Source organism: Cupressus sempervirens, chromosome 4, assembly GCF_028749045.1.
Source record: "Cupressus sempervirens isolate cs-2001-9-10 chromosome 4, ASM2874904v1, whole genome shotgun sequence".
Lineage (NCBI taxonomy): Eukaryota > Viridiplantae > Streptophyta > Pinopsida > Cupressales > Cupressaceae > Cupressus > Cupressus sempervirens.
The window spans coordinates 906,292,883-906,318,527 of record NC_143121.1 but is presented as its reverse complement, the minus strand read 5'-3'; the positions used below and the strand labels follow the sequence as shown (position 1 = coordinate 906,318,527).

Here is a 25,645-nt window from a genome sequence, read left to right as displayed (position 1 = left end):
TGTACTTGTTCCTGAACCTGTTCAACTCTAGTCGTTTGTTCAACCTGGATTTCTGGCCCAAAGCTTATATCCTCATCCACCGAATAACTGTCTTCCACTACCAAATGTTCTGAAGACTCTGTCCTTTCCGGCTGAAGATGTCGGAATGTATACTGCCTCTTACTCATTCATAAACCTGCAATAATAGTTTTCCACAGGCTGGCAGGGTCTCTAGCTCTGATACCACTGTAATAATTTAATCAACTATCCCACAGCAATTTATTGTTAAACTCTGGTAGTTCTGTCCTTATCTATTTTTCTTCCTTTGATGAACACTTCAGGAGTCTTAAATATTCATTTTCTTTTGCCAAACAAATCATAAACTTCTGGAGTACCCCTTTGATTGTAAATTCTGAATGTTGTATTATTAGTCCAGGCACTATGGAAAAAAAATACACGAGGACATTACAGCAAACAGTTGTCAAGTGACCGATATCTGTCACTACAGATTGTTACAACATGAAGATTAAATACTAATACTCGTTACTGCCTGGAGCTGAGTCTAGAATTTGTTCACAATGTGCATCTACAGTAATGTGCCAGTCGAACTCGAGTCACAATATCTTGAAACCAATTTCAGTGTTCATACAGATTAATTTCTAATTAATGACTCCAGGAATGTCAAAGGATTTTCAGAACTAACCTTCGATTTGTATAGAACTGGAATAGGGGATTTAATGCAGTCCCGTTAATCTGATGATGCTCAGGGACGTGTGCAAGGATTTAAACTGGCTTTATAACCTTGGTCCGATTACCTCTGTGTACACCTGCTGCGTGTATTAGTCTTCACTCCATAACCGGCTGCTGCACTAAGCTGGAACTGGCGTCTTCAATCCCAAATTAAACACCTGCACTCGCCCGACCTATGTGGATGTGATTCAGTTGAATCCGACTGCGTCTTTGTTCCTGGGACGTCACGAGTGGAAGATGGCTTGGTCGACCCTATCACTCGTTCATCCACTCCCTTCCATGCGTGAGTGGCTCTACTCCAGTCGGGGTAATACGTGGTCGCTGGGAATGGCGTGGACGTTTGCAAAGACCCGACGTGAGCAATGTAACCCAATCACCTCTGGCTTATGGCACTTGTTTCTGATTCACCACTGAAAACCTGCTCGGCTCAACAAAATCTCCTTGCGTAATAGTTATACTGTTCCCGTTTACTCGCAGGAGCAGATAGTATAAACAACCGAACGTATACTTTTCCCTAGATTCAACTCGCCCAACACACAATCACTTCTAAATAATATTCACTTGTACACTCACCTGAAAGTTATTGCCGAACTGCCCATATCATTGAGATTAAGAAATTTAAGGAAGTCTGGGGCTACGTCCAACTCCCTTGGTATTCCCAACCTTGAGGGTTTTCGTCCTCCCAGTCACATTCAAGCAACCAGCCTTATCTGAACATTTAATATCAACTTCGTGGTGACAATCCCAATGTAGGCTCTCCTTTTTATAACCTCGAAATGAGGGAAAAGAGTTGGCATGGGATATGTGGGATAAAAACCACTGTTTCGTCCTGTAGTGACTTAAGTCACTTTATAAAGTAAAACTTTATAAACATAAAGTGACTTTATAACTGAATGTCCAAATTAATATCAGATAAGCCTTTAAATTAAAGTTCAGTGTGACTGGTAAAACATCCTGATTGATGCCGTTAATCTATCCGGATGCGGAGATAGATTAACTCGGCGCCGCCACTAACGCGGAGAAGGGGACATGACACTAAGTCACATTTGGACTCCTTTGCATACAAGGACTCCTTCTGTAGAATGCTCAACACCGTCTCCAAATGCTCTAGATGCTCCTGCCATGATCGGCTATAGATCAAAATGTCATCAAAAAACACCAGCACGAATTTCCTCAACTGATGGTGGAAAACTCTGTTCATAGTGGACTGGAAAGTGGCAGGTGCATTGGTCAGGCCGAAAGGCATGACTACAAACTCAAAGTGCCCACAATGACATCTGAAAGCAGTTTTCTCAATATCCTGTTCACGGACTCTGATCTGGTGATATCCTGATCTCAAATCAATTTTCGTGAAATAACAGGCCCCATGCAATTCATCTATCAACTCATCAATGCGAGGAATAGGATACCTGTTCTTAATGGTTCTCTTATTTAATGCCCTGTAATCAATACACATCCGAAGCGTTCCATCCTTCTTTTTTACCAAAACAACAGAAGATGCAAAAGGTGACTTACTGGGTCGGATGTGCCCCATCGCTAGCAACTCCTCAATGGTCCTTTCGATCTCATCCTTGAGTCGCTTTGGATGTCGATATGGTGTGACCATGATAGGTTTAGCACCTTCCTCCAGCTCAATAATATGCTCAATGCCTCTGTCCGGTGGCCTGCCTGGTGGAATCTCACTGAATACCTTTTCGTACTTAATCCTCAACTTCTGAATATCAGGATGATATTCTGCCTTATGTTGCTCCTCCTGTGTAGGTATCAAAGTACAAACTGCTGCCCACTCTATATCATTATGCCTAGTTAATCTCTCCAGCCGCCTAAATGAGATAGTCCTGATGTCTCCATTACGGATAGCCTTTAGCACATGAGTCCTACCATTCATTTCGAATTGTATCTCCATATCCTCTAATCTTAGGGTAACCACCTTCAATGAATGTAGCCACTGCATTCCAAGTACTATGTCCATGTCACCCATGTTGACCACATGATAGTCCGCCTTAAACTCATAGTTGTTCAAGCGCAAAGGTAAGTCTCGTACCATCCTGTCACAACGAAGAGTGTATCCATCAGCTACCTTGACTCTTAGTTCCTCGAATTCCTCAGTAATGAGTCCACGCTTCTCTACGAATCGTGCATCAATGAAATTATGCGTGGCACCTGTGTCCAACAATGTAATAACCTTCTGTCCAGCCAAGACTCCCCGAAGTCTGAAAGATCCCTCTCTCTGGATACTAGACAGTCGTGCTTCCTGTAAATGTAGCTCTGTTTCCTGCCTTTGCCCTGCACTGTCTATCTCCTGCTCTCCCTCTGCTTCATCAGGATCCTCATCATGATGTTCTGAACCATCTGAATCTGAGCCTTCGTAATGAGCCCATATTGCCCGGTTGGCCTTCCCTTTTGGCCTCATAGGACAGTCATGGCCGTACTCATACGGGCCTTTGCAATAGAAGCATAGCTTCTTCCTACGCAAGTCATTAAGTGTCTCCTTGTCCAGCCTCTTACTTTCTTCCTTAGGTAGCTGTGCCTCTCTATGAAAGGGTTTCCTGTCCTTATCTTTTCCTGAAGGGAAACTCTTTGCCTAAAATTTATTTTTAGAAGTTGAAGAGGAATCCATGTCACGAGCTTTCTTAATGGCTTCCTGTAAAGTGGGAGGGTTGAGAGCTTTAATCCACCCTCTCAACGGATCAACTAACCCATCCATAAATAAAACCAATAGCCTTCGTTCAGATACATCTGTTACTAACACTGCAAGTTTCTGAAACTCTGAAATGTATGTTTCCAATGAACCCCACTGTTTAAGCTGGGCTAATTCCTTGAAATGGAGTTCTGGATCTTTCTTATCAAAACGTTCAATCAGTCTCTCCGTAAACTCCACATATGAAGTAATGTGTGCATGACCCATAGTGATCATACCATGATGCCACCATTCGTGTGCTAACCCATCCAGGTGAATTTCTGCATACTTAATAGCTTCTTCCTCAGACATAGGGTTCAATTGAAAGTATGTGTCAAGCTTTTGAACCCAAGCTCTTGCTGTAGACTTCCCTGAGCCATCATAATATGGTAACTGTAGTTTGCCTACTTTCTTTCGTAGCTCATAGTTCTGAGTCCTGTCTTGTCCACGGGGCATATGCTTCATCCGCACATCCATATACTCTCTAAAGGTGATTGCAGCTGTAAAATCTGGACCTCCTGCTTCCCAATCTCTCCTTAGCTGATCCTGTATGTCAGTGATCTGGGGTTCTGGTACCGGCTGCTCTGGAGCTCTAGGAAGGAACGTAGGAATCATAGGCCTCGAACTCACTGTCCTAGCTTGCTGGGGGGCATGACCGAAATTGTTCCCAATTCGTTCGCCTCCATTATGTATCTCATCCTGATTATTCTCATTCTGGTTGTGACCATTTTGATTATTTCCTCCACCTATGTTAGCGTTCAACCCCATTTGTCGAGCCATCATCTGCATCATAAGCTCCATTCTCTGGTTCTGTTCCTGTGCTCTCTGTTCTGCTAATCGCTGTCCCTGTGCCAAAGTGTCTAATGACTGTAAAAATCTCTCCTCTCGCTGATCTGGACCAATATTCCCACCTCTATCCATATTGTAGTCGTAGTCTTGATCAAAGAATACCTCCCCTGTGTCAGTATGACTGGATTCTATGTCCACCTGGATAGATGAGCTAGACTGTTCGCTCTGCAGGTCTGAAATCCTATCTTGTCTTGCTTTGGTATTGTGGAAATTATAAGGCCTTTGTCGCATGCTCTGATTTTAGTGTTTTGACATTTCGTCAAACACTTTCCCTCCTATCCAGCTGTTCCAAATTCCCTATAAGACCTCCACAGGATGGCAGGACTTATAGCTCTGATACCACTGTAATGACCCTCTCTATAAAGGCCACAGAAACCCTCAAACTGAACTTAGGAATTTTGTCAAACACTTGGCGTGTAACAGTAACAATATTCAGAATATGGTAATTTCAGATTTGAGACTTTCAGAATATACTCACAGAATTACAATTTATATTAAAGCCATTGAACTATATTTCAATTACAATGCAATAAATTCTGAAATTATTTTATTACCAATTCTGGACTGATTATTACAATGACTGTATGACAACAAATTTACCCAAAAATTGATATATATTTCAGAATGCAAGAACCTGGTTTGAAGAACTATGGAAGAACACCACGTTTTGCTGCAGATCCTTGATGAAGACCTCCAACCACACCCCCAAACTGTCCTTAATTTGCTGCTGCTGCCCAAACTAGCAAGGTCGTACCAGGCCGTACCTGTACGGCTGCTGAAATAAAATAATATTAGGGTTTTGGGACCCCCAAATGCAAGGAAAATGGGCGCCTAGGGTTAGGTAGTAACCCTGTAAAACCATAAAAAATAACTCCAAGGGGTTGAGGAGATATGAGCAATTATGTGGTTCCGAACCCTGCTTTGCCAATTTTGAAAATGCACTTATTCTGTCTTCAAACTCTTGTCAAATGCTTCTCCAATGATAGGGCAAATCTGAAATCCTTATTCCAACCAAAAACAAACCCTAACAACGAATTCTCAATAAGCTCCAATGAGATGGCTGAATACCAACTCCAATTATGCAACAATTCAGGTGATATTTCACACCCTCAAAGTCGCCAATCCAAGGGAGTGATTCGTTCCCAAAGATCGAATAATTTGCAGATCCAAAGTCCACAAATGTCTTCACAATGAAGAAGTAGAAGAGTTCTCCAATCCAAGCATGTCCAAATGAGAGGCCCAGCCCTCTATTTATTCACTTTTCTAAGAAGTTGCTAGAACTTCTAGAAACATCCTTTATAATTTCTCATTATAATGCACTTTTTTATAATAAAGTAATTTTATAAAATAAAAAGTGCAACTCAAATTAAAATTATAACATGTGGGCCCCAATATCACATAATGATAAAATATAACCTCTTAACACTTCTTCAAGAGTAAGATATGACTATCTGATCCGCAGAATTAACTCTCTTTCCACACCATTTGCCTACGAGAGTCTGGAATAGGCAAATCCATGATCAATGCCATGTCAAACTAAAGAGGGGACATTACAATGCCGATGACGATGCCATACTTCGTGTTTTACTGATTGCTTTCGATAGGGTAGCCGGATTGAATCCCTTCACCCAACCTTTGAGAGGTTTAGTCAATCCATCCATGAAGAGCACTACCCGCCTTCTTTTGGAAATGTTCGTGACCAAAACAAAGAGTTTCTGAAAGTTTGCAATGAACTGATCTACTGATCCAGTTTGCCTCAGTTGCGTCAAATCTTTGAAATTGAGCTCCGGATCTTTACCATCAAATCGTTCTATCAATCTCTCTGTGAATTCCGCATAAGTCTTTATTTGATCATGCCCTAATGTGATGGTGCCGTGGTGCCACCATTTGTGCGCAACTCCCTTCAAGTTTAATGCGGCAAATTTGATTGCTTCTTTTGGCATTGGATTCAGCTGGAAGTAGGTATCAGCTTTCATAACCCACGCTTGTGTTGATATGGAACCCGATCTGTCAAATGGTGACAGATTTACCTTACTCAACTTTCTCTTCAGATCATTGTTAAAGTATCCCCTGTTTCTGCCTACTGAATATCTCATTCTCAGATCTGCGTAATCTTTATAGGATATATCTTCTTCAGGGTTTGCATTCTTCTAGTCTTCTCTCATCTCTTCGAAAGTTGGTTGTCTCCCTCCATGTTGTGCCTCTGTCCATGGTGGAAAAGTCGGCATGGAAGGTCAGGAGCGTGCTGGCTGAGGGATTGATTTCCCTGACACTGAGTCCGCACTGTGACCGTTTTGGTCTCCACCAACTTCTTGAGAGTTTCTTCCATAAGTCGCTGCGTGTCAGTGATTTGTGCTTGATTCCTGGCAAGCTTCCTCAGAAGAGCCACAAGTTTGGCAGTGGTCGGTTCCCGTTCGTCAGCCATTTGATCAATGAAATGTGTCCTCTTCCGGCTATAAACTCTCATTCACTGTCCACAGGTTGGCAGGATTGAAGGCTCTGATACCACTGTAGTGTTTTGCACCTGCGATGTACCTTTAAAACAATGTACCAACCCAGAATTGAGGTCGTACGGTCACAAAGTGTAGGCAAATACTTGAACTAAGATTGAATAGAGACGTACGACTAGTGAAAGAAGGTCGTATGGTGCTGGAAGCTTGGCTGTACGGTTGAGAAAGTACGGCAAGCCGTACGGATGAGATAAAGACGGATGGTGTGAGGGGAAAAGATTGTTGTACGATGTAGATTGGAGGTTGTATGGGTTATTCCAGGGTCATACGGTTGAAAAATGTAATGTGTCTGATGGGATGATTGCAGTATCCGTACGCCGTGTAGATGGGGTTTCCTTGTGTGAGTACCAAGGTATAGAGAACGTCTCACAAACTCATACAAATATTTATTATGGTTGAATGTACATTCATATAACCAAAGATTTTAGATGCAAATAAGGCAACAAGATGAACCAATCTTCGATTAGTATTTGCCACAGATGGTGTTCCGACTTGCCCAATCTGAGTGAAGAAGTACAATGCAACAACGAAATAGGGTGAGGGTTGAATCCCACCGAAACCACACTAGCCAAATAGAGAAGATCTTTCACTTCTGAAATGGCGAATAATCCAGAACTCCAACAGGAATTCGTAGTACAGAGAAATATAATCAGAAGCATACCTAAGACTTCCTACAAGCCGTGCTTAAATACCCGTCTAAAAACCATTCCGAGGGTGTACAAAGGTAGCCGACGGCGACACAAACTTTGGACACAAAAATAAAAATGGGACCGAGATAAATTAAATCAATCGGTCCGTTACAAAGTTTAATTAAATACATTTATTTTATGACAGGGACATTACAGTCAACCACAATATGCAACTGAACTGGATCTGGGGTTGGTCTGGTCCGAACATGCTCCAACTCTACGGTCACCTCATCCAATCGTGACTGTGACCCTTGAATAGCCAACTGAGTACACTGAAGAGAGTCCACAGTCACCTCAAGCTCTTGGGTGAGCTCAACCACCTCCTCTTTCTCGAACAATGTCTCATAATAGGTGCTACCCCACTCCAAAAGGTAATCCTTGTCAACAACTAACTAAGAGTAATTATGCTTCAAGATCCTAACAGCCTCTTCAAGCGCATGGACCTCTGCTAGGGAAAAACTACTATCACCGTGCTCATCTGACACAAGAGCACCTCAACCAGATGTAGCTATCATCTAATGGATAACATCATAATGCTCAAGAGCTAAAGAAATGTCATTATCACTCACCTTCAACTAACAAGTCACATAATGCCTCTGTAACCCTTGACTCCTATGCAAGCTCCCAATCTCACTAACTGCACTGTGATAGGAAACTGAATCATAACTGCCCACCACAAGATGACTCACTGCATGTGTGTTATCGTCCTTACGCACTGCTACATCCGAGATAATACTACTCGGTACCTCAACCAACACTTCATACGAAGAAATGGAAGCCCTCGTAGTATCAATCTCCTCGCATACCTCAACTTCTACCTCAATAGTAAAATCTTGTAAACATCGATCCTGGGACCCATCCAAAACCTCCTCAGAGTCATCAACTGATACGTGACAAGGGATATGATACTTGGTGCAGCTCATAGCATCATCAAATGTATCATTAGACGTATCCATACTATCTGCATCCATATCTCCTAATAAAGCCCTAATTGCTAACACCTGACTCTGTACACATGACTCAACGTCAACCTATGAATCAATAATGATAGAGTATGAACCCACATCTACTGACTCCGTTGTATCGCCCAAATCACGAACATCAAAGCTAGGTGACTCCATACATGCATTGGTCCCACCTAAGGAAGCAACTGTCCTCTGCATTGGAGCAACACTATGACAACTCACATACAAGTCTCCAATAATAATCCCCTCGAGAGAGTGTGAAGTATAAGTAGTAAAAATGGCATCAACTGTCTTTGCACTAACTGCAACAACTCTGGGAGCCTCAACTTGTTGAAGCTCAGTGCCACTATCTTCTGCTGCCATTGACACGACCACGTCCTTGTGAAATAAGTCCATCATCAATATTGTGGATAGGACTAGCAAGTGTTGTAGTAAATATAGGTGCATCTGCATCATGGGCACCTGTCGGAGAAAACTCAAGCCTCCTTCTCGCTAACCTTCTAAAGTCGGTAACCATGTACCTCGCAACTCTCTCAATTGTCTCTAGATTCAACAAGTTCTCTGCCAACCTCTGCTGATGAAGCTTAAGTTTCTCCATACTCTCCCTCAAAGCATTTAATTTCCTACTATCTTTGTCACTACTTTGCTAGCTCCCGAAACTACCAGGCCTCCAATATTTGTCCATAGCTGGAAAAAGCTACAGTGCTGGTCACTCCGCAAACAACAATAGATCTGAAATAAAAAATATTTTCCTACCTCACAGGATGGAAGGAAACCGATCTGATACCATTGTAGTTACCCTTATCCGGCTATATCCTTAACAAACATCAATTTGCTTTTTCTAATCAATAGTTTGATATTTTGTCAAACATTTGGCAGGCAAATTATTATCACTTAATAAATAATGCTTTAAATTCACAACCAACCACTCACAATTTTAATTGGTTAAGTCGTTATCAATTTGGACAAATGAACACCACTAAACAATTCAGAAGTAATTCTATAATTGATGGCAATGCTACTAATATGCAATTTAAAAATTGACTTTTGGAAATTTACAAGCATGCAATAATGAACCTAGAAATTGACTTCTAACAGATGAAATATAGATTGCAGCTCTCAAGAAATAATCCAATTTACTTGTAGGTTCAAAAATACATGCTCCTTGCTTATAATCTCAGGTGCTCTAAAACCTGATTGCTGCCCTCAACTAAGTGATTGCAACCTTCTACAAAGTCTGAGATCGCTACCAAATACAGGGACGATAGCCATAGTACAATTCTCTTATAACCATGCCAAATAGTAGACAATAATGGCATTCCAAATCACAATTTCTCCAGCCACAATGAAATTCCCAGGTACAGTACATAACAGTCGGGGAATACTATAATTTAATTAAGACAATTCTCAAAATTAATTCACAATACCTCAGCTATGAATTACTAGGCACTTCTTAATTCCAAACCCTTATACAAGGGCAAAGAAATTGGCAAACTCAGAAACTCTTCGTAGGCAACAAAAGAAAATAATCAATCAAATGCTTTACTCATCAAATGATCTCATATTTAAAATCTCCAAATGGCACAAAGTTTCCCAGATGGACTTCACCTAAGAAGCTTCTCACACACAACATTAAAATATAATAAAGTGCCATTATAGTATAATTTATTAATTGCTTCTGGCTCCGAAAATGACCTTTTCTACCTTAATATTCTGACATGTAAGGCCACTGTTTCTTGTTCCCACGATTTAAAACTTTTCGTCCGAGTTCCAATGAGCTATGATATTGAGGTGACCAACAAACAACACCAACAACATTAGCAACCTCAGCGTATTTAGATGAATAATAATAATTCACCCGTCTTGCAAAAATAGTTGAAGAAGCATCAAAATCGAAATCTGACAACACTAAAGTGATCGCGATGATGGAAGATGATGAATGAACTTGATGGGGTGACTTACTATAAATACACGCTCCCTCCAAGATGCTTGGAGCTCAAACCAGAAGCCCGAAATAAAAACTGAGAGCATCACCCAACTCCTTTAACTCAACTGAGCTCATTGGAACCAACAGATTGAGTTACTATAAATAGTAAGTCCCTCAAATGGAGCCAAAACACACCATAGGTTGTTGGAAAACCTATAACCACAACTAAAACCCTCAAATCCCATTGTCAACTCGCAAGGGTTGCGATGGTGAACTGACCTGGCCAATTGCAAGAACCTGCTAAAAACGGGGACATTACATTATAGTGTGTTTAAGTTATATTCAATCAAGGGTGCATGAATTAAGTTTCATATCGTTAAAACCTCTAAACTTAAAGAGTTTTTTCACTTTGCTGATTAATAGCCGATTCATGGGCAATTCATAGCCGATTCATGAGTTGAGTAGGCCTTTTTGATTCCAAGCCGATTTCGAGTTTTGGTTCTCTGGTTGGAAGTCAGTGATAAATAAGGTTATGTTGAAAGGAAAAATAGATGTAAAATTTTGAACTGATATGGGAAAAATTGAAGTTTTAACTAGGCACCATTAATGTGGAACATAGTTCAAAAAATTGCAATAGTACTAAGGGAACTCGTAAGTCGATATTTACATGATTGTATAATCTAAAACAAAGAGAAGAATTTTTTGGCAATACATTGGAAATTAGTGATATAGTTTGTGATTTACCCTGGACGTGTCTAGGGAATGCATCACAGGGTCTGGATGCCCTGTGAATGTGCTCCAGCACCTCCACAGTCTTGTGGTCCACTTCCTGGGCAACTCTGGAGAGCATCTGCTTCCAAATCTGCATCCCTACACACCCAAGTCTGTATCTAAGCTGAGGAGAGAATTTGGTAACTGAGCTAGATATTGATCACTCCTAGGAAGATTTCCTAATGATGGGGCTGACTGTAGTAACAGTCTAGTAGGGTCATGGGACTATCATGACTCAAGTCCTCTTATTTTAATTCCATTTTCAGATCTGCTGCTAGTGATAAACTCTCGTTGTAATACTAACATAAACTTTTAGGTGGTTAATATCTATCTATAGGATAGATTGATAGTTTTAAAGGTATAGTTATATTTTGAGCAACTCTATGTGATGAACTCTTGTTTGAGCTATCATTAAAATTAAATAATGATACATACAAATACCTATGCAGATAAGTGTATACACATAAACCAACACAAATGTAGGCGCATATACATATGCATAGACCTACATCTCTTGATGTACAATTACATTGCTATTTGCGTACGCATGTGTTAACAAATACACAACATGAATATAAATACATACACAAACGTCAACAAAAAACATAAACGAGTACATATACATACAAAGTACATACACACAAGCAAACAAAAAACATACTTGCATGCATACATAGACACACTCGTAGAGACATTTATGTACAAAACTGTAAATTAAAAATGACTAAAAGACAAGCATGCTTTACAAATATGGGACAAAATTGCAGAAATGACATAAGAAAAATACAGTATGAGTATCTTAAAGAGAAACGTTCATAAAAAAGAGGAGGAAAAACCAGAAGGAAACATAAGGGCATATACAAATATATACATAAACCAAGACAATTTTTTTTAAATATATGTTCATAAAAATAAACAAATACAAACAAATGTAATAACCAAAATAATGTGAACATAAAGTAAACAAGTATGCATACATGTACAGACATAGACAATGCATAGATATTTACGAATATACAAAATACATAAGTATATATATAAGCAACAAAATCTATGTTACATAGGTGTGTACAGATACTGAAGCTCAGGCAACTACATGCATTTCACATATACCTATACAATTGCAAATACATAAGTGCATACCTAAATATACACCTAGACATACCCAAACAACAATAAGTGTACAAAAGCATCCAAGAACAAATACATACAAAAACCCAAACTGGTACAATGAAGAAGGGAATGAGATCTAGGGGTGATGAGGGAAGCTTGATGGGAAGGGCGAAATGTTAGGCCAAGAAAACTGAGGGAGGGGAAGGAAAGAAAGAAACACTTCAAGGAGGGAGGAACAATTGAGTATAAGAAGGTTGGAGAAAAAACAATGGGGAAAATGGGAGGATGAGGGGATAGAAAAGGAAGGGGGCAGGTTTGGGAGAAGGATAGGGAGGAGCTGTTTGGTCTAGCTATGGGAAGCATAGGGCAAGTGTGGGGGACTAGGGGATTGGTTTGGAAGGTGGGACAGTAGGAGTTGCCAAGAGAAAGTAAGGTTTCAAGCACGTCTTGGTTGAGTTTGGAAGCATGATTAGATATTTAAATGGCTTGTAAGAGTTTTCTGAAGAAATTGTTTTCTCGGCTAGGACTTGGGTGTCTTCTAAAGTGATGTGGTGTTTGGTTTTGGTGGAATGTTTGGCAAGTGCTGATTTCAAGACTCTCTCATGAGTCATGTCAGCTTGATGCTCTTTGATTCTATTGTAAAGCAAGTGACCTGTCTCTTCAATGCAGAGGATGCCACAAGAGAAAGACACTTGTGTATGTTTATGTATATGTATGTTAATGCATGTTTTTTGTTTGCATGCATGTATGTATATGCACTTGTTTGTGTTTTTGGTTGATGTCTTTTTATGTGTTTATATTTATTGGTAGTTGTATTACTTTTACATTACTAATCAGGCACACTGAATCTTCTCTTGCTTTTAAAAATTTAATGTTCTTTATTTGATTTTTGATTTTGGTATAGTTAATCTGATAATCAAGCAGGGCTTCAAGCCAAGTCTATATAACAATAAAATTGGCTTCATGGTGACTGCCAAAAAGTTTTGTGATTCTTACTACATTTTTTGATGGATTAAGTTTTGTATTATAGGGAAATGTGTAAAGCTCATTTATATATCTAAAATGCTATTACTATTTCCTTGAATGTCAGGGACATTTGCTTGTTTTGGAAAGACATCAACCATTTCATTTAAGCCATGGTTTGATGGAGATTGGCTACAGTGATCATCAGATTGCTTCAAGCTTGCAAGATGATTCTTCTATGGACAATAGTTCTTCTCTTGATGCATTGTCAGTTTCTATGACAGCTACCACAGATTCCCATGGAAACCTTGTTCTAGGTAAGGTCTAATTGATTTAATTGTTTTTAGCTTTTTCTAGAACAATAGCCTTAAAACCTTCCTGTTGTAACTTTTTGGAAAGTTTTCACTATGTAAGTACTGATATAATATTGAGTCTTTACATGAGTTGAAATGAGCTTGCATTAATCTTTGAGACTAAAGGTGGACAACTTGGACTAGACAATATCTCGGCCGACCATTTTTTTTTTTGAAAATCTCAGAATCACCAAAAACTCAGCGAAAAATTTGTCAATAAATTGACACTTTTATTGAACGTTTGAAAATATAGAATACTTGAAAATACACACACATACACTATATTTCTAGAACATAAACTTATTTGAGATATCCACCATATATTAATGAAAGTTTTGAGTTAGATACATAGGAATAAAAACTTAGTAGATTAGCATAGAATCACATACCAAAAAACAAGTACGACATTTGAATAAAAATAAGTCCAATACATATAGAAGTCAAACTCCATGAAACTACAAATTTTGAATACATATTAAGTTCAAGTTTCAGTATTAATGAAAACTAGAAGTAGAAATCATAAATTGCATCCAAAGCTCAAAAGGGATTGCTGCTACTGCGTGGGTGGTATTGAAGTAGTTGCAGCATCCTCAAAAGATGCTTGAATAGGTGTCTCAAGCTTAATAAAAGCCTTTGATGGATGACCAAGCTCACATTCCTCTTCACATGCTGCCACTTCTGCATCCTAGGCATTTTCCTCCATCTCAAAGTCAATAAAGGATCCACATGTGCATCTGCATCACCACCATCGATAGGAGCAGTCCAATATGTTGAATATGGATCAATCTCATCCAAGTCAAGTGCTTCATATGAAGCTTGCCCTTGTACCTTCTTTTCACTTTGGTTGCACGACACATAAACGAAGTCATTCAAGCGGTTTTGAGTTAACCTATTATGCTTCTTTGTGTGTATGTTCTCAAAAGTAGTCCAGTTTTTCTCGCAACTAGAATCACTACAAGGCTGCAATAAATTCAGATGGCAAGTATTTGAACAGTAGTGCAGGTCAGAAATGGATTTTGACCACAATTAATTATTTTACATGCTGGACCGAAGCTGTAGCGCTAAAGAAAGCCAACGAACCTTCTGTTTTAAGCTTCTATAATGATCTGATAACCAGGTTTGGTGTTCCTCAATCAATTATTTTTGATAATACTTTAGCATTTGTAGGAGCTAAGGTTACTGAATGGGCTGTAAAGAATGGCATATATCTTAATACATCCTCAAATTATTACCCTCAGGGTAATGGTTTAGCAAAAAGTACAAACAAGAATTTGTTGAGGATAAAAAAGAACTCTGGAGTAGAATAATCGTGATTGACATTCGAAATTGAAATCAGCCCTTTGGCTGCATAGTGTTGTGAAGGTTTCACATCATCGCCCCAAAATTTTTGAGGACCACTTTTTTTGGGCAAGCCTTGGCAATCTTTGCAGATCTTTGAAATTTTTTCGGTTGCCTTAACAAATATTTTTTGAAGTTGTCCAAAAATTTCCGATTTTAGAAAATTTTACGCCTTGGACGCCTTTGGGTCAAGAGGGAGGAGGTTAAATTTATTTTTCATCTGGTCTTAGCTTGATTTTTCCGGAGCTTGTATTTTTATCCTTAGGCCAGACAAATTTCAAAGGCAATGTTTTCTCGATAATTTGGACTATAACTTGGTAGGATAAAATTTACAAATTTTGTGGACTTAGACGGCTTTATTTTGAAAATTGGATGTAGTTATATAATCTTTAGCATTTTCAAAATGAAATTAAACATTTTATAGATTTATTTGTTTCAGAAAATCTTGAATTTTTTTTGTGAATTTTTTTTTTTGGGATGGTGAAATCAAATAGGAAAATCGATTTTAGACTCTGGAGAAATGATTTTATTTTTGTTAAAAAACTAAATTGCATGTTAGCCGATTGGATGGTCCCGGCGGTGTTTCTGTAGTTGACAGAATGATTGTCGTCGGTGTTTTGTATTTTGTAGCCGACAGGTAAATAGTTTGTAGCGGATATAATGTTTGTGGCCGACGGACTCCTTCGGGAAGGTTCGGCGGATAGTATTTATATCCCGTCTGGGATCATTGTAAATCATTAATCATCTTCTATTACAGATCTTATGAAGCATAATGTAATGTCTGGCATATGCGAATATAATTCTGCTATTTCTGTTCAATTGTCTGTATGCGTTGATTTCTTTACCAGTACGGTAAACATTTGGCGCCGTTGCCTTATGAACCTGGAAGGTGGGAGGAATGAAGATTAATGCCAAATCAGCTTAACAAGGATCGGAATAAGGTCAAGGGAAAAGATGGAATCCGTACTGCGCAAGAGAATTTAATTTTGGCATAGCAAGCCGAACGCCGACGGAGATTTCAGAAGAGTGCCGACGGAAACTGGAGCATGGAGGATTTGTTGGAGGAGACTCGGCGGCGGGTGGAATTGGTGGAAGAAGCACGGGAGGAGTTTTTGAATTTGTGTTCGCCGAGGGAAGAGAATCCAGACAGAAGAGCATCGACTCGCACAGCTTGGAGGGCCGACAGAGCAAGAGCGTGGAGTGAACTCTTCGTTCGGAATATACTTCCGTAGGGGACAACTTCAAAACACCCTTCTTCACCAAGGTTCGTAGTTGTTGAGTCTGATGGTGTGGGAAAACAGTTCGCCGGTGTAGGAGTGCAGTCCCCCGGTGTGGGAGAGTAATCCGCCGGTGTGGGAGAGCAGTCCGTCGGTGTGGGAGAGCAATCCGCCGGTGTGGGAGTGTAGTCTGCCGGTGTGGGAGAGCAGTCCGCCGGTGTGGGAGTGCAGACCGCCAGTGTGGAAGACCAGTCCGCTGGTGTGGTAGTACAGACCAACGATGTAGAAAACCAGTCCACCGGTGTGGGAGTACAGATCGCCGGTGTGGGAGTGCAAAGCCACGGTGTGGGAGTGAAGAGCGGCAGTGTTGCAGGATTGAGCAACGCCTGTTTACAGAAACCAATTATGATGGCGGGATCGAAAGAGAAATTGTCGAAGTTCAATGGCGATGGTACGGCCGATCCCATTCGACATTGCAAAACATGTGAAACGATCTGGAAGGCAAATGGGATAACTGATGAAGACGACTGGATGAGGCAATTTCCGGCCACCTTTCGGGGCGTAGAAATTGATTGGTTTACTGATACAGATCCACAAAAGCTAAAAAGTTGGGATAACATTGAAGGCAAATGGGATAACTGATGAAGACGACTGGATGAGGCAATTTTCGGCCATCCTACGGGGCGTAGCAATTGATTGGTGTATAGATGCAAATCCAGAAAAGCTAAATAGTTGGGATAACATTAAAAAAGAGTTTCTGGTAGAATTTAAACTGTTGCGGGATGATAATGAAATTGTAGCAGAGATCTTCAATACTAAGCAGGGGAAGAACTAAACCGTCCGTGTTTATGCCACAAAATTAAAAGACTTGATAAACAAAATGGAAAGTAAGCTGGCAAACAGACTTCAGAAAAGATGGTTCGTGGAAGGCCTACGCTCGAAGTTGCGGAGGAAAATGAAAATTGTGCCACCGTTGTCATACACGGAAGCTTATAACAGAGCATTGGACCTCGAAAGTGAGCAGAAAAAAAAGAAGAAGAACACCAACTCATTTGATTCTGATGACGACGAGCCTACTAGAGAAGATAACAGCGACGATGAAGGCAGTAGCAAGAAGGTCCGCATTTTACAGAAGGGACTTCAGAAAAGATGGTTCGTGGAAGGCCTATGCTCGAAGTTGCGGAGGAAAATGAAAATTGTGCCACCGTCGTCATACAGGGAAGCTTATAACAAAGCATTGGACCTCGAAAGTGAGCAGAAAACAAAGAAGAAGAACACCAACTCATCTGATTCTGATGACGACGAGCCTACCAGAGAAGATAACAGCGACGATGAAGGCAGTAGCAAGAAGGTCTGTGCTTTACAGAAGGACATGATCCGCATGATGGAGTTTAAAAACATGCAGAAGGAGCCAAAAGGCAGTGAGTTGTGGTGCACGGAGTGTAAGACCGACGGTCATACTAAAGGATTGTGTCCAAAGAACCAATTCTGTGACATTTGTCAGATCATGGGCCATTCGACAAAAGAGTGCCCCTTTAACATCAAGACAAGAGGATCTGCGCAGGTGCTTCTCACACAGGAGGCTTCCCTGTCGGGCAGTAGCGGAAATTTGAATAGCGCAGGTGCCACATCCGAAGGGTACATGAATAATAACAAAGGGCAAAATAACAACAATGCGAATAATAACAATAATAATGGGAGCCAAAGTCGAACTCGGTATGATGCAAACGGACGGCTGATCGTTCAATGCCGAGCATGTAATTTGTGGGGTCATTTTGCGCGGGATTGTACAACAGCAAACACACCGAAATTATTATGCAGATGGTGCGGACCCGGCGATGACGAAGATTCCAAGTGTCCAAAGTCTGGAGTAAACTTGATCATTGTCAGCATGGATGTAGAGGAGGTTCTGACAATTACACGAAGGCAAGCGGAGGAAAAGAGAAAATTGGGGGAAGCGCAAGCGGAAATTGCAAAGGCATCGTTGGTAGGGACATCTCAGTTCAAGGACATCACCGACACCTTGGCAAGGAACTTCGCAGAACAAAACATTGTACGACAGATCTTACAAACGGAGATACCAGTCAAGATAAGTGACCTCCTTCTCACAATGCCCTAGTTACGGACGAGCATTATGAATCATACACCATTTCTTAAAGCAATGGAGGACATAGGGAGGGACAGTAGGGAAGTGATAACAACAGACTCAATGTTGCTGGCACTCACATCCGGACGACATTCGGCGGTCGTCGAGATGGAGATTTTGGGAAACGTTCTGACAGACACAATTGTCGATGGAGGGTCTGGTGTGAATGTGTTGCCGGAGGATACTTGGAAGAAGTTGGGAAAGCCGACACTGTGGCCACCTACATTCCAGTTGCTCATGGTGGACCAGCACGGGATCAAACCGTTAGGAACCTTGAGGGCACAACCGATAACCATTGGTACGCAACCATTTTTATTGGATTTTGTTGTCATTCCATTGAAAAGAAAAGGATATGATGCTATTCTCGGACGGACTTGGTTGGTGCAAGCAAAAGTAAAACATGATTGGAAACAAAATACCCTATCAATGGAGCGCGGAGGCAAAAGATTCATAATTGACCTGCACACACAAATGGTAGGTGAGGAGGCAGCATCGTCAGATTTTGAAAGTGAAGGCGAGAGTGATGATGAAGGAAAGAGGAGAATGGAACTGGACGAAGGAGGAGTATTGAGACTTGACGGAGGATCGAATGATGACGACCTGGACTCGGTGAATGGCCTTTTCCACTTGCAGATAGAAGACTATGAATTGTTCCCGAGTTGTAATATGTTAAGGGTCGATGAAGGTGAAAAAACAGAGGCAAATGAATGTCTGAAGGAATACAGAGAAATGGAAGAAGGAAAGGCAGTTATGGCTGAAGCTGAGGGAAAGAACATACAGTCCAAACCAAGAAAAAAGAAAGATCCCATTGTCCAGTACAAGGTGAACGGACCGCGCGGAAAGAAAAGGTTACACCGCAGCATAAAATTAGTTGAAGGGTGCCGACGGCAAGGAAATAATCTAGATGCGCAACGACCGCAGGCAGAGTGGGCGACGGAGGTGGCACAGAACAGGCATAAGGCGTGGCATGACAAACTCAACAGGTTTCAGTTGGGGCAGTTGGTACTCATGTATGACGGTCGGAATGAAATCAAATAGGAAAGGTTTAAGGCAAGATGGGTTGGACCATATCAGATCCGGGAGCTCGGCGACAATCGAGTGATAAAATTGGGGACGTTGGACGTGCAAGATGTACCTCAAGCAGTCAACGGATCCTACCGTGCCAGGAAGATGCCGTCGCCGTCACCGTTGCAGAATGATTAGATGATTCCCTCGTCGTCGTCGTTGCAAAATGGCGATGTCGGGAGGCAAAATTGAGGTGCTGTTCAAATTTTTTGAAAAAAAAAAGGAAAAAAAAAAATGAAAAAATTTGGAAAAAAAAAAAAAGAAAAAAAAAAGAAGAAAAAAAAGAAAAAAAGAAAAAAAATTGGAAATAAAAAAAATAAAAATAAAAAAACTGTCGGAGGTGGTCTGCGGGCATCTGTCCGCGGGAGGTGCTCCGCGGGCATCTGTCCGCGGGAGGTGCTCCGCGGGCACCTATCCATGGGCACTTGTCCTCGGGCACCTGTCCGCGGGAGGTGCACCGCGGGCATCTGTCCACGAGCACTTGTCTGTGGGAGGTGCTCTGCAGGCACCTGTCCGCGGGCACCTATCTGCAGGAGGTCTTCCGCGGAACCTTTCCGTTTAGTTTTTTCATGCACTTCCGCGCGACAACAGAATTTTTCGCGAATTTCCTCTTTCACTCTCTGCGCAGGGACGGTTGAGGCTACCTTTTTGCAGTCTTCCGTGGGTTCCTGTTCATTGCATTTGGTGGAAGACCTGTTCCCACGGCATTATCTGGAGGCCGCGGATTTCAATCTATTTGATGCGTGGAAAACAACATGCCGGTGATGTTATTCTTCTATGCGATTTCGCTGCAAGAAAACTTGAAGGCTTGAGACGGGGGAACGACAATTGAAGACGAAGAGGCGATTTTTTTCATTTTTCTCCCTATGTGCTTCGCGGACATTCTTCCGTGGGCAGTGTCTCTCGGCAGGAAGTTTTTATCAAGGCCGCGCATTCATTTCTACGGGTGTTTTTTATTTCTACGGCATCTGCGAATGGTGTTGGTATATTAATGTCATGAGTTGTTTATTTTGGCAGCTGAAGGAAGAGACGACTTCATCGCAGGCAATGATAGTTGTTGGGTTCATGTTAGGCAGAGGAATTTTGCAAAAAAAAAAAAACGACGACAGATTCAAGTTATTCAGAATGAGTAGCTGATGATGCCAAAGGGAAGGGGAAGCATCAGTGGTTGCCAAAAAGAGTGTAGAATCGGCAGAAAATGGCAAAAATGGTGTGTTCCATGCAGTTTTGTGTGGGTTTCGGAGTGCTAATTTGGTCTTGGCGGCGAGGGGCGTTGCCCCTCGACCTCGCCCTGGCTGCCCCAGGACCCCTTAGGGCCACTGCCCCTCGACCGCGCCGGGGGCGTTGCCCCCTGGACCCCTAGTCCTTGCGGATATCAGTCGTGGGAGTCTGACCAATTGAGAAGAGTTGAAGTTGTTGTAGGCATGGACTTTCTGTGTACCAAAGGCACTGGGAGTAGGTGTTGGCCGAGACGCTGTCTTGGTGGATGCATAGAGAGTTCGGGAGGAGTGGGTCATCCAGAAGGCAGTACAGCGACACTTAGCTCAGTGGACCCAATGTTAGAAGCAGAGAAAGCAGAATGGGTGGCTATCAAGGTCAGCTTGAGGAGACAGTATTGTGTTAGTAGAGGCTATAGCTGTAATGGGAAGAATGTGGAAGTGATGTGACAGAAGCGGATTTCTTTTGTTGTAGTCACTTTGTTAATGTATTTTGTTTGTTAATTTGTTTAAGATATTTTGTAATTGTCGTCCAGAGACGACTTTTCTTTTTGGGGGGGGGGGATGGTGTCAGCCGACTGGATGGTCCCGGCGGTGTTTCTGTAGCCGACAGAATGATTGTCGTCGGTGTTTTGTATTTTGTAGCCGACGGGTAAATAGTTTGTAGCGGATATAATGTTTGTGGCCGATGGACTCCTTCGGGAAGGTTCGGCGGATGGTATTTATATCCCGTTTGGGATCATTGTAAATCATTAATCATCTTCTATTACGGATCTTATGAAGCATAATGTAATGTCTGGCATATGCGAATATAATTCTGCTATTTCTGTTCCATTGTCTGTATGTGTTGATTTCTTTACCAGTACAGTAAACATTGCATAGCAAAATCAATTTAGATTAAATTGCAAAAGTTGGCATTAAATGGGTTAATTTTGCCTTGAAGATTTTAAAATCTTTCAAGAATTTAGTAATTTAAAATTGAAAAAATCAATTTTGGCTTGCCAAATCCGATTTTTAATGATATATCAATTATTAAATCGTTATTGAATGAAAATGTTTAGCATCTCCAAGGCTTTATTAATTTTATTTTTGCAATTTTGGTCTGACCGGCAATTTAATAATGCAAATCTCATTATGGCAAAATTTATTTTTGGCTTATTGTTTAATTGAGACCGGATTGTGCACTAATTAACTTTTGTTTTTTCTCCTCTCCTAGGTGCAAATCGGCCAGCTAGGGAAGGCAAGTGAATTGGGTATAAGAAGGCTCTCCCTCCCCTTGTCCCCTCATTCTTCCATCTTCCTCTTCCATGCTTGGAGTAGCTCTTCCTCCTTGGACGATTTTTGGCAAAGGGCAGATTTGCTTATGGGAGCAGCTCTTCTTCCTTGACGTTTTTTTCATAGGGCAGTTCTTGGAGATTTTTATAAGGCAGATATGATTTTCCTTGCCCTAGATGATTCTTGATTAATGCTTGATTTCCATAGAGAGCTGTGAATTTTGTGGAGTTGCGATTTTTGTGGAGCTGAAATTTGTGGAAGTCTGATTTTCTTGAGGAGCTGTGATTTTGCATCAGATCTGGACAGTATTATTTGGTAAAGGAAATAGGTGATTAAAGTCTAATTTTTTTTGCACATGCATGGGCAATTTCAAGTGGGTAGAATTCTGATTTTTCTAGCTAGGGCATCAATATTTACAAGGGGCTTGAAATTCTTAGGTTTGATCTGAAATTCAAAAGAAGACCCGACCATTGGTAAAGGTAAGTTCAATTTATTTAGAGTTGAAAGTGGTCCTTAAGCGGATTTCGCTCTTTTGTTCTTGTCTAGTTTTGTTTCCTTTGGTTCTTTTTGCATTCATCATCCACCACTTCATCATCCCATCATAGGTTGAAGATGAGAGATTGATAAGTGTAGAATCCATGATAGGACATTTGAAGAGGCAGAAATAAGCTAGACCACCCTAATAATGAAGTTGGGAGATATAAGTGTAGTCAATCCTAAGGCAATGCCGAGGCAGAAATAAGTGTTTAGGATGGTAGATGTTAGTGCAAGCAAGAACCCTAAGGGAACAAATACTAAGAAAGACAAAGAGGATATGATGCCCAAAACAACTTTCTTCTAAAAAATGAGACAAATAACCGATATCAATGTCGGTACAGTAAATATGATAAAGGTAAATGATAGACTAAAGGAAGGACAATTCTCCATGGCAAAGATCAACAAAAGCAGAATTGGCTACACGAAGGAAAGAAAGGAGTCACCAGATCATTGAGGTTCACAATGGTAGACTTCAAATCGGAATATGGCGATCTCATGGTGCTTCTCAGCCGGATCATGGGCCTAGCTCAAGGTATGCAATTCGAGAACTAGATGTCCTTCTTTATTGATGAAATTGCAAATGGAAGGGGCAAATTTGATTGCGCTAGAATTATAAGTGAAAATCTAGAATTACAACTTAGGACAGTGTAAAACTAGAAGCAATTCCACATGGGGTCCTAGCCCTTCTAGTTGATTGCAAGCTGGCAAAGGTTGAAGTGCGAGCTTTGGTGAAGAATGAAATCAGGTGAAGGGCGAATTTGATTGAAGATTAAGATTTAAGAAGCCCTGTAATTTCAAGAAAGAGCGGATTAGTAAAAGAGATTTGAAAATATTTGAGGTTAGGCAAGGCTTGGCTATTCGTGCAAGCTAGCTTGGTTGAATTCGAATGGGAAGGTTGGAAGACCAGGAAGGCAGGGATAATGGGGGAGACTAAGTTCGATTTCAAGGTAATGGCCAAGAGCAAGGCTCTCAAGTTGCAAAGAAGTTTGCATCTAGGGAAGCCACCGAGGCCAAGACAAGATTACCCCAAGTGCATGAAGACCTCATCCTTTCAGGGTCAGGACATCAAGTACAAGCAAGTTCGAGTGGTGATGAGAAAGTTTCTAAGGACAAGCTCAAGCATCCAAGGCTTCACCTTATTTCAAGGATTGAATAGATTTATAAGATAAGGTTGATGAGGTGGCACTTTCATGTGCATGCAATCAAATCATGCCAAGTGCCCTATGTTCTCATTGGTTGACAAATTATTGTAATTTTCTCATTGGCCCACAAAGTTGGTGCCCTCATGTAATTGGTTGAATAATGGTGACCCTAATTAGGGTTTGTAAGATATAAACTTGGCCCTTGATTTTGCCTTTTAATCTCGGCCATTCATTGTAATTTGGAGCCTCTATATAAGGCCATTTTGCTCTCATTTGTAAGAGAGTTATGTTGGAGAAAAATTGTTGCTAAGATAATGCCAAAATTGCTTTTCTTTGTCATTGTTGTGACTTGCATGGTGATTAAGAGCTTTTGATATTGTTGCATGGTTTCTACTTCCAAATAGTTAGAACAAAATTTCTTTTCAAGTTGTTAAAACAAATTGCATTTCAAATTGTTAAGTAAAGAGTAAAGTAGATGGATAGTTGCATGGTAGCATTAGTAGATGTTTGATAGGGATCAATACTAGGCCACTAGCATCCTAACGGTTTGTTGGGAAGCCTTGTGTGGTAAACTAGTTCATTTTCCTTTGAATCATTGCATCTATGGAGGTGGAACCACCGGTTAACTTTCATTAGACTCGATTCTCGTCCATCTGCTAATCTTTCCATTCATAGGAGTAGGAGTAGAATAGCGAGTAGTTAGGAGTTTCAGTTTTGAAGAGGAAAGTTAGAAAGGTATAAGTCATAAGAACATTCATCCTCCATCATCATCACCATCTCATCAAAAGTCCAAGTTGTCCACAAGAAATCAGCGTAAGGCCGCCTACGTGATTACTAACAAATCACATCGATAAAACTGAGTTAATATCCACAGGTGTAAGGAACATTGGAGTTTTGCTTATGTCTTCATAAGTATTGACTATTGAAAAGAGGGATTGTGTGTTTGATACTCCGTATCAGATATTCAATTGCTATATGTTATGTAGTGGTACAAAACTGACATCAACAGATATAATCGCACAAAACAAGATTCTTGGAAATTCTCTTTATGTGTTTGTATATGGTAAACCAGCTAGATTGCCTATTTCAACAGAGTTCCCATCATTGAAACTAGCTGATCAATTGATGATACTTGAGGAGGATGATCCCCTCAAATTATGCTATGCTAAGTTGCTTGAATTAGATGAAGAAAGAAGAACAACATTGCAGGAAATGGAACATCAACAGCTTCTTACCAAGAGAACTTTTGACAAAAAGGCCACTGATCGTCATTTCAAAGAAGGAGATTTGGTATTGAAATGGGATGTTCTCAAGACAAGACTCAGGCAACATGCTAAGTTTGATCATTTCTAGGCAGATCCTTCTCAAATAATTGAATGCAAAGAACACAATGCATTTCAACTCGCAACTATCGAAGGAGATGTTCTACTAATCCCTGTCAATGGAATACACCTCAAGGCTTGCTTTGAGGTATGATCTATCTTTTTAGTTTTTTTCTAGGTTTAGGTTTTCCCTCAGTGTTGTCCAAACACATGTCAGTTTTCTTCTTTCTTAGTGTAGTTTCCCGTTTTTCATTAGGTATAGTTGCTATTTTAAGTTGCTGGTTCAGGTCAAGTCAGGTGTCATTTTCATAGATGCCTACATCATTCATGCACATATGAATGTTTTGTTGCATAAATGCATGTACTTGGTACTTGCATGCCTACACATATGACTGGAATGTACAGCTAGAGTCAAGTTTCAAAAGGTCTATATCTAAAAACTTGCTATTTACGCCACCTACATGTATATACATGAGTCAGCCAATCACATGCATTTACCCAGCAAACAAATGCATACATACATGGCTAATATACAAAACAGTGAAAAAATTTCTACTCCTAAAGTTGTTACTTAAGTTTGGTCATGCATATAAATCAGTCCAACAAGTGTTTTAGGTCTCATTAGGCTTATTCATATACATACGCAAACCTAACCAACAACTTTAGAGGTCGTGTTAGTTTCCATTTGCCTAAGTTTTTTAAACACATTTTTTAGTTCAAAGTTGCTGTCAAAATCAGTTATGTACATGTGCATCATTTCAAAAGGAAACAAAACACTCACATGTATATCAACAAACTAGCAGGTCATCACATCTTGCCTAGTTCATCCCTACACGT

At 40.6% G+C, this 25,645-nt stretch overlaps 1 protein-coding gene and 1 long non-coding RNA gene across 4 annotated transcripts in view; one reads left to right on the top strand and one right to left on the bottom strand.

Moving 5' to 3' along the window:
• The window catches only part of LOC149564318 (FAD-dependent oxidoreductase family protein), a 176,093-nt gene that overhangs the window by 90,329 nt on the left and 60,119 nt on the right, over positions 1-25,645 (top strand). The window contains exon 6 of the mRNA XM_089827381.1: positions 13,324-13,513. Within this exon, the coding sequence (XP_089683507.1) occupies positions 13,324-13,513 (190 nt within the window). The remainder of the gene's footprint in view (positions 1-13,323; positions 13,514-25,645) is intronic.
• The window catches only part of LOC149564320 (uncharacterized), a 138,763-nt gene that overhangs the window by 90,524 nt on the left and 22,594 nt on the right, over positions 1-25,645 (bottom strand). The window lies entirely within an intron of this gene.